At 25.6% G+C, this 18007-nt stretch overlaps 3 protein-coding genes across 11 annotated transcripts; 1 reads left to right on the top strand and 2 right to left on the bottom strand.

The window, feature by feature from the left end:
* On the bottom strand, nucleotides 1-12266 carry Dnmt1a (DNA methyltransferase 1a). 8 transcript variants are annotated; one of them, XM_076627958.1, is made up of 16 exons: nucleotides 10620-10688; nucleotides 8565-8997; nucleotides 8132-8495; nucleotides 7725-8051; nucleotides 7381-7533; nucleotides 6860-7310; nucleotides 6581-6780; nucleotides 5152-5569; nucleotides 4732-5055; nucleotides 4459-4610; nucleotides 3983-4317; nucleotides 3793-3904; nucleotides 3556-3705; nucleotides 3296-3462; nucleotides 2982-3222; nucleotides 1-531 (listed from the first exon to the last, which is right to left on the bottom strand). In XM_076627958.1, the coding sequence occupies exons 2-16, from the start codon at nucleotides 8990-8992 to the stop codon at nucleotides 295-297; spliced, it is 4059 nt and encodes a 1352-aa protein (XP_076484073.1). In that variant the 5' UTR covers nucleotides 8993-8997; nucleotides 10620-10688; the 3' UTR covers nucleotides 1-294. The 8 variants fall into 8 exon arrangements, with proteins under 8 accessions (XP_076484073.1, XP_076484074.1, XP_033204996.2 ...); XM_076627959.1 differs by lacking the exon at nucleotides 10620-10688 and having other exon boundaries at nucleotides 7725-7942; nucleotides 8033-8051; nucleotides 8565-9322; XM_033349109.2 differs by lacking the exon at nucleotides 10620-10688 and having other exon boundaries at nucleotides 3-531; nucleotides 8565-8692; nucleotides 8764-8897.
* LOC117165756 (uncharacterized) lies at nucleotides 10639-17786 on the bottom strand. Of its 2 annotated transcripts, XM_076627967.1 has the most exons (6): nucleotides 17544-17784; nucleotides 16351-16503; nucleotides 16011-16100; nucleotides 15595-15936; nucleotides 15359-15518; nucleotides 10639-12319 (listed from the first exon to the last, which is right to left on the bottom strand). In XM_076627967.1, the coding sequence occupies exons 2-6, from the start codon at nucleotides 16489-16491 to the stop codon at nucleotides 12309-12311; spliced, it is 744 nt and encodes a 247-aa protein (XP_076484082.1). In that variant the 5' UTR covers nucleotides 16492-16503; nucleotides 17544-17784; the 3' UTR covers nucleotides 10639-12308. The 2 variants fall into 2 exon arrangements, with proteins under 2 accessions (XP_076484082.1, XP_033205002.1); XM_033349111.2 differs by lacking the exon at nucleotides 10639-12319 and having other exon boundaries at nucleotides 13795-15518; nucleotides 17544-17786.
* On the top strand, nucleotides 11126-12916 carry Lrr47 (Leucine-rich repeat 47). The gene is made up of 4 exons (XM_033349110.2): nucleotides 11126-11293; nucleotides 11423-11953; nucleotides 12035-12330; nucleotides 12495-12916. The coding sequence occupies exons 1-4, from the start codon at nucleotides 11126-11128 to the stop codon at nucleotides 12721-12723; spliced, it is 1224 nt and encodes a 407-aa protein (XP_033205001.1). The 3' UTR covers nucleotides 12724-12916.
* Nucleotides 17787-18007: the final 221 nt, after the last annotated feature.

Here is an 18007-nt window from a genome sequence, read left to right on the forward strand (position 1 = left end):
TATTTGAGCTTTAAAATACATTATACAAAGATAAAAATCATACATCTTCTCAAAATCATATATAAAAGATACAAATAAGTAGATTGAATAAATATATTTATAAATTATATTTGATATTTATATGAAATTAAAATTAATAATTAGATATAGTAATTTAGAAGTACTTTTACATTATATGAATATCTAATAACTTGTAAATGTTTCAGTTAAGTTACAGTTAAATTCATTTTTTTAATATTCCATGTTTCATTATGTGTTTTCTTCTACGTTTTTATCATGTGTTTTAGATTTAACTCAATGAGATTTTAATTGCAACTCTGTATCAGTTTCAGTTATCACACTTTCATCTCGCAAACATTTTCTTAGTTCATGACCAATAGCTACTCCAAGTGGTGGAGGAACCGCATTTCCAATTTGTCGATGTTTATCAAGTATAGTGCCATAAAATCGAAAAGAATCAGGAAATCCTTGAGATCTAGCACATTCGCGTACACTTACTACTCGAGTTTGTACTGGATGTAACACACGACCCTTAAAGATTAAATCGATTATTTACATTAACTGTATATGATTTTAATTAAAATTATGATTCATATTATACCAAGTATAAGTTAATTATATGAATTATGTAAAAAGATATGATACATAAAATTAAATATTGAAACATTTTAACCCATTTGCATCCAAGCGCGGATTAATCAATGCGCTGCGACTGTCTTCTATCACCAAGCGCGGAATAATCCACGAGACTGCGACTGCTTTTTATTCCAGTCGCTAAGTATTCTTCAGATGTGGGAGATCACGTTTGACCCGTTTGTGAGCAACGCCTGACTCGCCTATATCAGTTCATTATTTCCTAAATAAGTCTTACTTTTGTTGTGAAAATCTTTTTAACTGCCACTATGAATAAGTACTGTCAATCTTAATCAAATTTAACAAATTCAAATTTAAAAAATATTCTAATTTTATAATGTAAACTAAAATTTAGTTGCCCTAGTGGATTTTGACGATCTTGATGATTTGGATCAAAGTATAGAAATAGGACATACTCGAAAACGTATCTGTAGGATCTCATCAAGTGAAAACAGCGAAGTTGATCAGTGCGATAGTTTTAGAAATGATGATTACATGTGGAAAGCTGAAAATCATACACCAATTATACATGATTTTTCAAGTGTGGGTGGTGCAACTGTTAGTACGCAAAACCTGTTAAGAAGGGAAGTTTTTGAATTATTTTTTAACGAAGAATTAGTTACAAAGCTAGTTACAGAAACAAATAAACATGGAAAAACCGATGCAAATTTTATGCCTCTTTCAGAAGATGAACTAAAAGTATTTATTGCTTTAAACATTTTAATGAGTTTAGTTTCTAAACCAAATATTCAGAGTTATTGGACTGTAGATCAAAGCATAGAAACACCATATTTTAAGAATATTATGGGCTGTAAGCGATTTGTTTCTATTGCTAAAAATCTACATTTTTCCAGTAATAATAATTCTAATGATGCACTCACAAAAATCCGAGAAGTTATTCAAATAATAAAAAAAACTTTCATTAGTATGTATGTACCACGTAAAAACATTTCGATTGCACAAAGGATATTGTTTATTTATTGATAATTGGTACAGTTCACCGAAATTGTATCGAAAATTACATGACATGAAAACAAACGTATGTGGAACTGCGAGAATTAATAGGAAACAAATGCCTTGAGAACTAAAAGTACACCAATTACAAAGGGGAGAAGCTGTAGTATATTCTACAAGAGATATGGCGGCGATAAAATGGAAGGATAAAAAAGATGTCATTTTACTAACAACTATGCATAGTTTAGAATTTGCTGAAACGGAGAAAACAGACCGATATACCGGACAAAAATGTGTAAAACCAACAGTAGTAATTGATTATTATCAGAATATGGGTGGAGTTGATGTTGACGATCAAATATTAAGTACATTTCATACTATGCGAAGATGTAAAGAAGTCTATAAGAAAATATTTTTTTACCTCATAGACATGATGTTACTAAACAGTTATGTAATTTTTAAAAATCATAAAAAGGATCGAGCTTTTCATATTGTTAAACAACAATTAGCCGAAGAAATTATTGGCGAATATTTACCAAATATAAAAGTGAGGCATCTACCGATTCGATAACGCGATATACTGGTAGACATTTTCCTATTCGGATACCTCCAATTCTAGCAAAGGGAAGCAGAACGTCAAAGCGATGTGTTGCATGCTTATCTAAACATACTCGAAGAGAAACGGTCTTCAAATGCCATATTTGCGATGTACCATTATGTATTGACCATTTTAAAGAATTCCATGAGAAATAATATGATCTAATTTCCATTTTAATCTAAATAATTTTTTTTTAAATAAATAATTTTTATTTTTTTCCTTTGTTGTAAAGAATGTAAGATGCTGTGTTTGCGAGGTAACATTATCTACCAATCGTTTTGAACAGTAAATTTTCGATGAATTCCATGAAGAATTCGGATGTCATTTACTGCACCTACGACCGATCGCGCGCGGTGATGGGGACCAGTCATCAGTTGAACGCCGCTGATGCCTTCAAATGGCACCTTAAGTAGGGCCATGATGCAAATGGGTTAAAAGCATAGCTTTTTGTATTAACAAAATAATTTTAGTAACTGAGTAAGGAGCTTTATGAATGCATCTTTACCCCAAGCAAAATTAGGAAAAGACTGTAAAAGAACATTTCTTTCAAATGTGCAGATGATCTTATATAAAAAATTGCTCCACAGGATGATAGACCTCGTTAAATAGTATAAAATTTTCCTCTATGACTTTTCTAACATTATTTGGAATGAAAATATAATCCAGCTCGTCTGGTGTTAGAAATACTGTATATTTTTAATAATAATAATTAAATGTATATAAATATAAAGTATACATATATGTTAAATGTTTTTAATTACTTGATAATTAAATTTAAGATAATAGTTTTGCATACCAGTTTTCCCATAGGTTCAGGATTTGTAATAGTCGTACTAAAAAATCCATTCCATTCTAATCTACCATATAAACCTGCCCAATGATTATGACGATTTCCTGTATGTGGTAAGCACCATGGAATTAAAGTATTAAATTGTTTATCTGTAGGATCACACTGCTTTCCCATACAACAACTACATACTCCACGATATGCTCCTGTAGAACTCTTTCCAACCTTTTTATCATCATGAGTATATTCTCTTAAATAAAAAATTTAATGTATACAATATTTTTAAACATAAGATAAAGTTTGATAAACTATACTTTACTTACAATTTTTTGGAATAAGTACCATCACTTAATCTTACAGTAATATTTGGTAAATCACGCCAATCAGAACCACTAGCGACTGGAATATGAGCTATTCTAGTTTCTACAAGAGGTGCCATTTCTTTACATATGTGATCTCTTAATAATGGTTGATATTGTTTTCCTCTAATCTGAAAAGGTATAAATTTAAAATGTATTATGAATTTGTTGTCTGCAAAGAGTAACTGTTTTATTCTCTTAAAATATTTTTATTTGATTATTACTCTTCTTTGAAAATGTGATATTGCATCGTTTGTATATGACATCTCTTCTTTATTCCAACCATTTTTAATTTCTGGTAAATCAAACAGTGCATCCCTTACACTGATTGTTCTAAATGGTGCTGATTCTGTCCAACTGCAATTTGTGCTATACTGAAATGTTATTTAGTATTTATAGTAATATAGCTTAAATTGTAAATGTCACTTATCTATTGTCTAATAGTACTAAATATTGTTTACCTTTTTATTATCAACTAATACACTTAATTGACAAGCGTGTTTACTAAAAACATGTGTTGGTTCTGGATATTGTGGAAGTATTTGTCCAGGTGCAGCAGCTAGGATTATTATTCTATGTAATATAATAAAATAAAATTCAAAAAATTAGCAACTTTAAACTATTATGAGTTATACTTAAAATTGCAACAACCTTCGTCTTGTCTGAGGGACTCCATAATTTCCAGCTTGAAGGATACCAAAAGTACATTGGTAACCCATACGAACTAGACATCTTAATGTTAATTTTAGAACCATGCTTCTTTTAAAAGATACAAAATTTCGAACATTTTCCATAATAAAAAAATTGGGCCTGTAGTAATCACAATATGATAGATACGAAACAACCAGAGAGTTTTTGAACAAAGAATACTGGCGTGAATTAAAACGATTCATGCCGCTAAAACCTTGACATGGTGGACCACCACACAATAATTCTACTTGTCCTTTCTGAGGAAGTTTTTGACCAATCTCATTTGTTGTTTCGCCCTAAAAATGAAATGTTTAAAAATTATAATTATTATATTACATTATATGTACAGTAAACAAAGATATAATATGACAATTATAAATCATAATATATAATTAATGCACAAATTACAACTTGTATAATTGTACAATACTACTTACATCCATAACCTTTTTTAATAATATATTACAATCATCTGTAAATACTGTTGTATTAGGGTTGTTTAATCGGTATGCATTAGCAGCTGCTTCTTCTTTTTCTATAGCCCAAAGATTTTCAGTTATTCCAGCTTGATGTAAACCTTCAGATAACCCTTTAAAATAAATTAGTTCAAATTATTCATTTTTTCAATTTACTATGTTAAAATTATATAATAACAATTAATATATAATAAATTGTAGAATTTTGCAAGAATTTTGCAGTAAACTACATACCACCACACCCAGCAAATACATCCAATGTTCTCAATTTTTTTGATATTTTATTATATTCAATAGGTCTACTAACAAATGCTCTTTTTTCACTCTCTTCTGTTTTCTTCCCTTTAAGCTTTAGGTTACCTTTACTTTTACGACTTTTACCAATGCTAATAGCGTGATATGGTGGTTCATTAAATGTTTTCTCTTGTGCATTATAAGCTTCATTAAAATAAAATCGATTCGGTCCTTCAGCAGTCCATTCATCAACAGTTTGATTTAAATTTTCAGAGTAAGCAAGATAGCATTTTCCAACAACCTCGATAAATTTGATGTTACAAACTGAAAAATCATTTATTTTACAAAATATTATGTATATATACACAAAAATTTATATCTATGTGATTTTTATAAGAATATAAAATTTTTGTAATGTACCTTCATCACTCCAATAAACCATATTTAAATCTGCTTGTTCCATTAATGTAACATTTTTGTGTGTATTTTCTGGTCTATATAGCTTATTCACCTTAATCTTAATGTCAGATGGTGCAACTAACATATCATTTGTACTAACATATATTTCATTTATATACCCTATACAAAAAGGATCAGGGGTATCAAAATTTGAACTTTTCACATGATCAGAAGATTTTCTGTAAAATTCGGGGTACATATCTTCATCGACATTCTCCTGTTTTAGTTTTTGAATGTCTTGATGTATAATTTTATATTTGAAATTAAAAGCTTTAGGTTGTAAAAATACTGTTGTTCCAACTCTATAGTCTTCTCCTTTATATTTTACTAAACCATAAATAACTTCCTTAGTACTCTTCTCTTCTATTCGTTCATATACCTTAAAATATAAAAAGTATGAATATTATAAATGTTATTGAAAATAAAGTTTATGTTAAACAAATTGTAAATTTACCTTTTATCATCTTGTATAACATAATGTAACAATAAAAAAAAAAAATCTGATATATTGTATTATACTTATTTCATTATAAATTTCTAATATCATATGAGAATATCATATGCACTTAGGATCAAAGGAATGCAGATGATATTTTTGAAGCTTTTGAATTAAGAATGAAAATGACTAGTTAAATCGTTAAATATAATGTTGTAAATAATTTAAATCAACTAATTGAATAAAAGTATCATTTAAGGTCAGAAAAATTTACTGCTAAGCAAATAATATTGAAATAAGTTCTCATAATTCAAATATTTAATAATTCATAAACTAAAAGATGAAATTCAGTAGAAATTTGTGTATATGTTCCTTACTATATATATGTTAAGCATTAAATATAATTTAGTTTTCATAGAGATATTACATGGTATTTTTTTAATACATTTGAATTTCAAACTTGATTTCCTCAATATTAGAAAAATGTTACTTGCATCCCTTTGATTTCAAGTGCCTCATATATAAATTGTCTCAATATTTAAATAATTCTAATTTTGTGAAAAAATGTGTTTTTCTCAATACCCTATATTGCTCTTTTCATACTGACATAAACTAAATGCAATTGACATAAACTAAACTAAACGTGAATTTGTCTTTAATTTGTTTATATTGATTAGCTTATTTGCTGAAAAATAACACTCACAAAATGATACTTTCATACAGTTTACTTTTTTCATGTTTAAATTATAATTTGACTAGTTTGTATAATGGTATTATCTTACTATATTTTTGATCTAAGCAAGAAGTGTCTATATCTTGAAAAGAAAGAGTTTCCGAACGTATGACCTTTTTTTCATCCTTAGAAACAATAGAATACGGTACCAAAGTTTGATCACTTATTTCCTTGTCATCCTGTATAACACAAGTAAAATGAACAGTATTAATTTTACATACCTTTGGCATATTGAATTGTTCCACTTCCCGTAAATGCGCACAAGTAGGACAAAATCGATATATATTTTCTTTAGGAAGACATTTTGGATCTGGTAATGGGTCTTCAAATCTGGCTGTTGCAGGTGTATAACGTTTCTGATAGAAGAATGTTTTACCATCTAAGTCTTTTATTTCATTTTCAGAATTTAAATCCATATTACCTATGATTATAGAGTCAAAAACATTTTTTGTTTTGATATTTATATTAAAAACTTGATCAATGAATGTTAAATATACTACCTAATTCGGCCCAATTTTTCGGTACATTTTTAAAAATAACAGTACATTTAGATATAACAGATTTAAATGGTACATCATCACAATCATCACTCAAAAACAATTCTATAGGATCTGATGTTTCCCCAAGAATAGTATCATTTCCTCTATGCAACCAATTTGCATGAAATTGTTTTATACCATTTTTATTTTCCCACATGTAAATAACTTTGGCAACATGTGATGGAATTGCTGGATTTCTTGGTTCAACAAGTACATAATCATTTATTTCTATTTTTTCATCACCTACTATAACGGATCTGTAAAAGGTTTTCAGATTATTACTGGCTATTTGATCTCCTATCCATACAATATCTTTTTTAAGTTCTTTAAAAACTTTTCTTCTGCATTCTTCTACTTCAATTCTTAAAGTATCATATTGATCTTCATTTTCTGGATCAGAGTCATCTGCTTCCTGAATAAAGATACAAAATGTTTATTATATTAGATTGTGATTACCACAATTACTTAAATAGTTGTTTTACTTGAATAGCCATATTGGGACATCTTCTTTTAATGCAAGCCTGTTTGCCTCTTCCTGTTCCCCCAAATTTTATCATATCTTTACAAGCATTACAAAGACCACAATCAGGTTGTTGACAATGTTCACATACTTCACATCTTTGTCGTTTAGGTCCCTAATGGTATAAAAAAGAAACAAACCTGAAGTTTATATAAAGTTTATTTGTATTTATCATTTAAAACGTATATGTACTTTATAAAGAGACTTTATATATACAATTAATTGTTTACAATTTACAATTTGTGTACAATTAATAATTATTTGTTATATTGATATACATATTAATTTAGAAAATTGAAAGTTTACCATTGTTATCGTATCATTATGTTTAGTTAACTGATCTGCAAATATATTTTCAAACATATTGTTAACTAATTGTGTAGTAGTTGCTTTAGTCCAAGCAGGTTTCCTAACTTTTTGTTCTCTAAGTCGCATTTGACTTTGGCTTACTCTTTTTCCTAATGTAACACCTGCAAGGTTTGCTAATGCTCGCATGCAAGGACTTGTAATAAGAAGAGTATCTTCTGCTGAAGCAGAATCATCAAATGATAATACTTGATCACATATAAATTGTGCATGTCTTAGTAGAGAATCTTCAGTAAATTTTGTAATACCTTTAGGTGGTACTATTGTCTGTGAAAATGATATAAGTTTAGTATTGTATTATATTAATTATACTATTTATGACTTGTTTAATAATAAATTTAAATTACTTGAAGCTTATTGAGCAGATCCTCATAACTGGGATTAATTTCATCTAAAAGAAACTCGATAATCAATTTACTCATATATATTTTTTCTCTGACAACATCCATAAAAGGGGCATATTCTTCAGATGGATCCATTAGAATATATTCACAAAATGCTGTGTTAAAACCTATAAGAGCTAGTTCTCCTCCATCGAAACCAGATACATACCACTCATTTATAGGACCCATATCTTTTGCTGGCACTCCATTCTCTGGTGATGCATCTTCTTCATAAATAGCTTTTATATATCCAGAAAAGTATAACATTACATTCTTTTCTATAAGTCCAGTGTCAAAAGCACACAAGTGGCCATTTTTATCATAAACACTAAAATTTTGATAGTTTTATCATTTTTTTATAAAATATACATGTTTATAAAAAACAGAAAAATATTACCTGAAATAAGTCAATTTATTTTGAGGGCGTTGATCGCTTTCATGTATAAAAGATTCATTACCATTAAATAAACATAACTTTGGATCAGTTAAAGCAATATCTTCATCTATAGCACCATTTGGATGACCCTGATAAATTTTGATATCATCATTTAATTTCTGACAACAATATTCACATTTACTATGAAATGTATTTGTACTTTTAATTTTAGATGTTGGTAAAATTGTAATATCTTTAAACTTGACTTTTTTTTCAACATGTTTATCAGAATAGTCCTCATTTGTTCCTGGATAATGGTTTTCTTTATCTTGCTCACTTTTCAAAGATATGTTATTTTCTGTTTTAATGCTTTGTGAATTCTGTAATTCTCTATCGTTATTTGCATCAGAACTTATTTGTTTTCCCATAGCAAGTTGTTTATAAAACATGTCAACTATAGATGGTTGATAATTAGATTTGGATGCAACAGACTTCATTGTAACACAATATAAAAAATTTGGTGACCTATCACTATGACCTTTCACTATTTCATTTCCTGCCTTATGATAATATTATTAATATTAAGTGTTTTAAATTGACAGTCTTAAGTTATTCATAAATATTCTTTCTCTATATAACGAAATATATAAAATCACATAATTTGATGTTAAAAATGTTGCAATGATTACTTTCTTCTATATTATTTGTGTATCAAGCTTCAAAGATCATTTTAAATTTTTTGAACAGAATATTTTCCACTTTTCTGTTGAAATAAAAAAAAAATCACATATTTAATAAAAAAGGATTAACTAGGTATTTATGCTATAAATAACAATGAAATACTTGGTTTTTAAAGTTATTGCAATGATTCAGTCATATTATATGTAAATAGTAAATTCTTAAAATTGAATAAATGGATACCTAATTACATTGTAAGAAAAAAAACATTGAGAAATAGATTCAAGATTAAATCAGTTAATAGATAAGCCAGATTTAAAGAAAAGGCAGAAAGAAATTCAATGAAGCCATTGTTGAAGAAGTGCATAGAGGAAAAGATTAAAAATTAGATGAGAACTAAATACGAAAAGGAAAGAATAAGATGTATCAATAAATGTAAATATAACCAGGTAGGTATAGAAGAACTGAGAAAATGAGGGAAACAGATAAATGAAAAATTAAAGGAAAGAGAGGAAAGTGAAATAGAAATTTACAATAAACAATAAACTACGTTTACATATAAAAATGTTCCATAATATTATATCTAATAAAAGAAATGTACATGAAAGTAATGTTGACTGTAACCAAGCTAGCTAGTAGAAAATCGTTTTTATAATACATATCGACCTTCCTATGCATAATGTGTAATCATACCAAATAGCTATAAAAAGTATACAATTTAAATATCATTTATGACAATATTATCATGGTGTATATATCAATAAATTTTTTAAATATCAATAAATATTGTTTTAATTTCTATAAAAAAATATAATGTTCTATCTAACAACTCACAGTGACCTTCAAAATTTGGCACATAGATGATATAGAAGGAAATCATTATTACATATTTTTTATCATGTATGTATTCCTTTGTACAGTGAATATATTTGAAAAGAATTAATAAAACAAATCTGAAGTTGAAGTATATATGTATACGTATAATACTTACATAATATTATTACTTGGCATTAGATAATTACTTATGTATTTTTATAAAAAATAAAATATGTAATATGTATATTTATTTTTAATTGCAATAAATTACATTTGTATATGCACAAATTTATAAATATTTTATAAAAAAAGAATATATGAATACGTACTACTGAATACCTGAATTAATACACACCAGAAATTTACGTGAATAAACTTCTCTGTTACTAAAGTCTTTACAGTACATTAATAAATATACAAATACATTTTAATATATAAATTAGTCAATCTCAATTTAAAGTAAAATTAACAATCTGTATTATATAAAATATACTTATATCTATATATATAATTAATTGTATATTTACATATATAATATTAATCTATTCAACGTAATAAATACAATTCTTGTATTCGTTATACCTTTCAAAATCGTTAACGGTTTTCGTCCGTTTATTTTCCCGCCTTCAGGTGCTATTGTTAAAATCTGTTTTTCTTAGTCAACTACAAGATATTTTAATTTATAAATAACTCCTACATTTATTTAAATTAAAAGTGAGTGTACTAATGAATAGTTTTATTATTTATGTTTCTGAAAATACTGAAATTTATATGTACAACAGCTGACATATGAAAATTTATAGGTTAAATAGTTTTTGTTAGTGCCTAGTACTTACATGTATTCAGTTGTTTCTTATTCTACGCGCGAAGAACGATTTGTTTATGTTTTATTGTGAGCTATTAAAAAACATATTGTCACGGTGTATAATTGCAAATATCTAGTTAAACAAGTACGTATTAAATTAATTAAAATATTTAAATTATTAATATTAAAAAATATATGATAATTTTGAAATATTATTAATATTAAATATTTACTGAAATAATAAGATAATTTTTGTATTTTGCTTAACAGTCATCTGTTTAACATGAAACTTCATTGTAACATAAAAGTAAACAATAGATTATTTACAACAAATGTAATAAGAAGAAAGTCATTACGTTCCATAATAGCAATTGGGAGACAAACAGTAAAAAATATGGACATATATCTGCTTTTGCAAACATTACAAAATAAGCATGGTACTAAATACAAGGTAAAATGTCTATATCAATACATTTCATAAATTATAATAATTTATCTGAATATGTGTAAATTATTTAAGAAAATATATATATATTTTTTAAGAAAAAATTGAAAAATTTTATATTTCATTTTCTTTCAGATTAATAATAATGTAGACAAAATATATACAAAATTTATTAATGAAGGAAAAGCCACAATTAGCTTTATAGAACCACCTCATGATTTAATTATTCAATCTGATAAAATTCAACTCAAAAGTTTTATTCACATTTTAAAACTTGCAATAATTAAAAAGGTTGATCCATCAGTTCTTGATATTTCAAATTTGAACCCAAAATGTATGAGTTCTGCACCAAAGACTAAAGTAGTGATTAATAAATCTTCTGAATATCCAACTTTAGAAGGTTTTCCAAGAACAACTGAAGAATTATATTTAGTAGGATTAAATAGAAAATCATTCGATAGGCAAATTTTAAGACTCCAAAGCTTAAGAATTTTAAATTTATCTAACAATCAAATTTCATCTTTACCAAACGAACTTGGCACTTTACAGCATTTACAAGAACTTATTTTATCACAAAACCGGCTTGATAGGGCTTTCAAATGGGTATGGTTAAATCAAGTTGCTATAAGATCTAACTTAAAATTATTGGATATAAGTAATAATTTGGTATGTCCATTTCATATCTTATAAAAATATTTATTATAAGTTTTACTTATATTTCATTATTTAATATATTTTTTAATTCAGTTATACAAATTACCACAACAAATTGGAAAACTTGAGAGTCTTGTTAATTTGAAGGCTAGTCAGAATATGTTATCATTCTTACCACAGAGTCTTGGAAATTTACATAATTTAAAATATTTAGATCTATCAAAAAACAAATTACGTTACTTACCTGGAAGTATAAGGAATTTACATTTGATTACAGTAGACGTATCAAACAATGACTTTTCTTCTGTACATTATGCATTATATTCTAAGTCTAAAATAAATGTGCCAAGTTTAACTGAATGTGCAGCTACGTCATTTCTGAAAACAAGGTTTGTACGATATGTAATTTAAATAGGTATTTTATTTTTGGTTTAATAATTAGTAACAAAAAATGAAATGAACATGTATATCTATCTTAATTTATGTTTGAATTATGATGATGTAGATATATTAATAGCAGAAATGTTTTAAAAAACATATTTTTTTTATATAGATGTTCATATGATGCAAGCATAATTCCATTTACATTGGTAAAGTATTTAGATGAGGCAAAGTATTGTCTCTGTGGAAATCCATGTTTTCATTATTATCTAAGAAAATTTGTGAGTTTTGATTGCAATATAGCAACAAATATTATAAAGTCAACAGAATCTACTCTACTACCATTTGATTGCTACTTCTGTTCAAGTAAATGTGTATATTATGCAATGTTTTGTAAATAATTTATTATTTTTAAATTGAGCATTAAAAAGATATTTAAAAATATTATTTCAAAAATGTCTGTATCCCTAATTCTTATTTATATTTTTTTTTTGTACTTTTACAAATTATGAAGTCATTAATGTATATAAAAGTTACAGTAATAAGGATTTGTGTTACTTCCATTAAATTGTTTTATTTATTACAAAATATGGTTGATTTTATTTCATAATCCTAAGTATATATAAATGAGACCTTTCAGAAGCTAAACTGATTAATTTTTACTTTTGTAAACTTGGTTTCATATTAAAATAACTCATTGCCAATTTTGAGAAATATTTATAACATTAAAACTTTTCTCTACTCTGTGGAAGATGCATCAATGTATAGAAACAATCAATGTGCCCCCTGAATGTAAGTAACGTAATGGCTGTATGCAAAATAAAAAGAAATAAAAATGCATATATAAACATATATGCAAATTTGCATTAATAAAAAAGATTTTAAAAAATGCTAATGGTCTTGAAATTTCATAAAAAAAACTTCGAAAAAAAGTTTGTTTTTCTACCATAAGAATCTTTTTTCGTAAAACTATAAATAAAACAGAGATATTTAGGAGTTCTTGTTCAAGTGTTGCACGCTGTATAATATATTGCACTTTATATATAGTATTATTAACACTTCTCTTTTAATCTATTTGCTTTTAATTTATAATGGTATATAAAACATATCTCTTAAAATTATTTGCATTGTAGAACATATAGAATGTTCATTTTCCACAAATTTATTTAAAAAAAAATTAAACATTATTAGAAGGAAAACTGTTTTTTTACAAATTTAGTTCAATCAGTCCTATCTCAAACGCAAATAATTAATTTTTATACAATTATTCTACAATACTCTAATTTTTTTACCTGTGATATTGCATTTTAGAATTATTAAAACTAGTAATATTATATAATATATATTATATTGTTATTACCATTGTTTATAGTCTATTTTGATATATTAAAACTATATCTTAATAATGTTTTAAATTTAAAAATATGTTTTTAAATTGCATAAGGAAATTTAAAGTATATAATTTATACTAGTACAAAAAAATATTTATTACACTTTTAATCAGTAAAAAAATATTATACAAACAATATACAAATTATTTTTATTCTTTATAGCATTTTATAGCTATTATTAATCAATTCATTAAAAGATGAATCTTGTAAAGTCTATTTAGTTATTAGCATAATTATAATATATATTAACAGTAGAAGAAACTCCGTTTATATGGACTCTATTTGTATGAACTAAATTTCTTTAACTTTAATAATACTTAACTTTAATAATAGTTAACTGAGCTTAAAATTAACTGAACTTTAGCTGAACTCCTATTATTTTATTTTATTATTTAGTTACCACCGAGCGTCAATCCACTTATATGAACGTCTAACAATAAGATGTAAACAGTAGGAGTACGCGTTATGTGACCCATTCTCATGTTTCACAGTCGATACAAATTTGTAACATTATTATGTATTATGTATGAACTCCAATTAACTGAACGAAAAATTGTAGGTGGTGGGAAGAAATATGTATGTAGGTGAATCTCTGTTATAGGGTGATTCAATAAGAACTACCTAAAATAACTCGTTACCTATATTTATTATTATTTATCGAAAAACATTTTAAACGAATTATGTTTTAATTTAAAAGTATTCATCAGATTGATACAACACTGTTTTTTTGTATTCTGAGATTATTTTTTTTTAATGGTATTTAAAAAACTATTTAAACAGCTTTTAAATGGCTTCGTATATTTTAATATACATAAACATAAGAAGACTGTTTCGATTCTGTTCTTGTCTCTCATACATTAAATTTGACAAATTGAAGTTATAATATCTACTAACGGTATTCAGCATAAATAGGTTAATATTTTTTTGTAGAGAATGTCCAGCAGGATCGATTAATGTTGTAGAAAATATACGCTATCATTTAAAAAATTCGAGATCATCTTGACATGTCAAAAAATATAAAATATTAGGAAAGAAATAAGTTCATTGAAATGCAACATAATTCACTTAAGACGTTTCTCGATAAAACCAACAGAGAACAAGTTATTTTATATAGTACTCCTCATTAATTTACTCCGTACATGAACGACGGTTATATGAATCAACTTGTCCCTTGAAAGGTTCATACATATAAACCGAGTTCTACAGTGTTTAAATACATTTTTAGAAGTAGAAAAAATATGAAGTCAATATACCTATTGCAAAGATATATATAAAAACTATATCATTTAGAACAAAGATACGATTTTTTATCTACATCTCTTAACAAAAATCTTCATTTTAAGATATGAAAAAGTAAAATAATCCATTGTTTGAAAGCTGTATTATTATAATGATACTATCAAATTAAAAAAATTGCAATAAATATAACGTAACTTAATTTTTTTTAATATTCGGAACATAAAATTTATATATAATAAAAAATTAAACTATTTATTTTCGTTAAAAGATATTTTTTAAAAGTAACAGATATTAGTTTTTACTTATTTAAATTATTTTTTGTCCATTTTATGTGGCTTTACAAAATCAAATTCACTATCACTCATATTAATAAAAAATTGTCGTGCTGTAATTGCTTTTTTTTTACCTATGTGTGCTACAGAAAAGTCAATATTTTTATATTTATTTTCATCTATATGACCATGAACTTGTAAAGATTGAACTAATACCTCTGGATCTTCTGGGAATGGAATTAATTTCATACAGTTTTCTTGACTTAAACTACTTGATGAAGGAACATTTTCATTCTATAAAAATACTGTAAATTATCGATTATATCTATGATAAAAATATAAATAACTAGAAATGATTCTGTATACAGACCTGAATGTTGTTTTGTCTTATATTTGTACAATCGTTTGGTATATGTAAATCGTTTATTGATATTGTATGACTTTTTAAAAGCCCTTTTATCACTGCATTTTTATTAAGACCACATTTTTTTAAAGTACTTTCTACATTTTCAATATTGTTTTTATCTTTAGCACTAGTTTCTAACATGGAAATTCCATTACAAGTTTCCATAGTTGAATTTTTATAATCACAAGTATCAGACTTTAAATTCTCCTTAAAAGTACAATCTTTGGATTTTAAACTAGCTTTCATTTGTCTAAGTTTCCAATGTTCCTCAAGTTTTTCATTTGAATAGTTAACACCACAATTAGCCTGCAAAACAAAATCTATTTGTATCTCCTATGTATATATCATAAGTTTTAAATTAATATATATATTATATTTACTTCTATAATGGAGGATGCAATTTCATTTTCATGTATGCTACGCTCTTGAAGCACATCATGTGGGCCATCGTTACAATCGTAATCATACAACTGTAAAGAGTAACATTTTAAATAATTTAAGAATTAAACATAATTAAATATAATTTATAAAATACATTAAAAATAAGATATTTTTCATTTTGTGTTCAGTTCGGTTTAATAATTGGTCAGTAGATTTTCTTAATGCAATAGAATTTTAATTACTATTATTTTTAGCTATTTAATTACATTATTTTACCAATAAAAATGTGTTTAAAAATAGTGTTTAGTTTGGATATACTGGAACAATATAATTACTAACATTTGCATTCTGTGGAGGTTTGAACTTCTTTAATTTTGGATTTCGTTTAACTGTATTAGATTCTTTTCGACGTACAAATACAACATTTTCATCTGTCTGAGGTATTTGTGTTACTTTTTGAATATCAGCATATAAACTCATTGTAAAAGTAATCTGAAAGTTAAAAAATATGGTTGTTAATAGAAAGTGAATGTAAGTAATTGCTTGTGGATCCTGTAAATTCCATAATACATAAATTGTTTTTGTGATCTGCAATTATTATAATTATAATGTATACTAATTAGGAAATTCTTTATATCTTAGTCATATTTGCTACGTACACTGCTATTAAAAATTTTATACATTTATTGTATATACATGTTAGTAACAAATAAAGTTGGTTATAATCTAAAGCAAATAAAAGGATATTTGTATTAAGTATATAAATAAAGTATAATTTGTAAATCACTAAGCAAGTAAGCTGCATGATTTAAAATACAAATAAAAATGGAAATGTGAAATTTAATTTTGTAACAAATTATGAACTTACTGTCTCCCTGTTCTGTACTACTTTTACATTGCAAGAACTATTTGTTATTTAGGATTACTTTATTAGTCTTTTATTGTACTTATTATTATATTGATGAGTTAATAGTAGCTATTTTTTATAAATGGTGACATATTACTATTTAATGAAACATACATGAATAGTAATAAAATGTATAAATTTAGTTGTTTTGAAGAAATTACATCAATGACTATAAATGAGTGAAACGCAAGGTATTGGACCTAAAATCTTTATTATATTTCATTTAAAGTCAAAGATACAAATTTTTCCAATCTATGAAGGCTTGAAATTTGAATTAATATGCATAACATTCGAAGACACACACATTTATTTCTTATATATAGCAGTAACTATAAAATTAGATGAAATTAAAAGGGATTCTATAAATCATTTTAAAGACATAAATAATATAGGAATATTTAGTGATTTTAATAAAGAATTTAAAAAATCAAAATGTTTTCCCTTATATATATATTATTATTATTACATTTTATTTTCTTATCTTTTTTCTTATTATATATTACAATTTTCTTTTATACTCACAATTCGCGATAGTTAAGCTCTAATATTCTGAAGCTCTTATACTCATTTTCTTATGAAATATTCTTAAATTTTATTGTTTGTAATATAAAATTAACGTACTTACCCTATCGTATTTTCCTATCACGATTTGAATTAAATAATATCACTTTATCATAGGGTATGAGGTTAAAGCTTGATTGTGATGATAACAACATTGTTTATATACAATTCGTTATATTTTGTATTATGTTTACTAGGAAACATATTTTTGACTGGCTAAGAGATTACAAAACAGACCAATAAAATGGTTGCATGAACAGGAATTAATACATTTTAAAATCTTATTTTTATAACACATGTATATATATACGTATACGTTTATTAATAATAAAGTATACATATTTATTTATTGTTTAACATTAAGTTTCATGTAAATAATAAAAATTATGAATTATAAAACATCAATGTTTCAAAAACAATTTGTAAATCAATTATTTTGTTCATAGATTCGAGTATTAAACAATATAAAAATTATTTTGGTATTTAGGATATATTCACATTTGATCTTATTATCGTTGCGTGACCTTT

The sequence above is a fragment of the Bombus vancouverensis genome, chromosome 3 (genome assembly GCF_051014615.1).
Source record: "Bombus vancouverensis nearcticus chromosome 3, iyBomVanc1_principal, whole genome shotgun sequence".
Taxonomy (NCBI): Eukaryota; Metazoa; Arthropoda; class Insecta; order Hymenoptera; family Apidae; genus Bombus; species Bombus vancouverensis.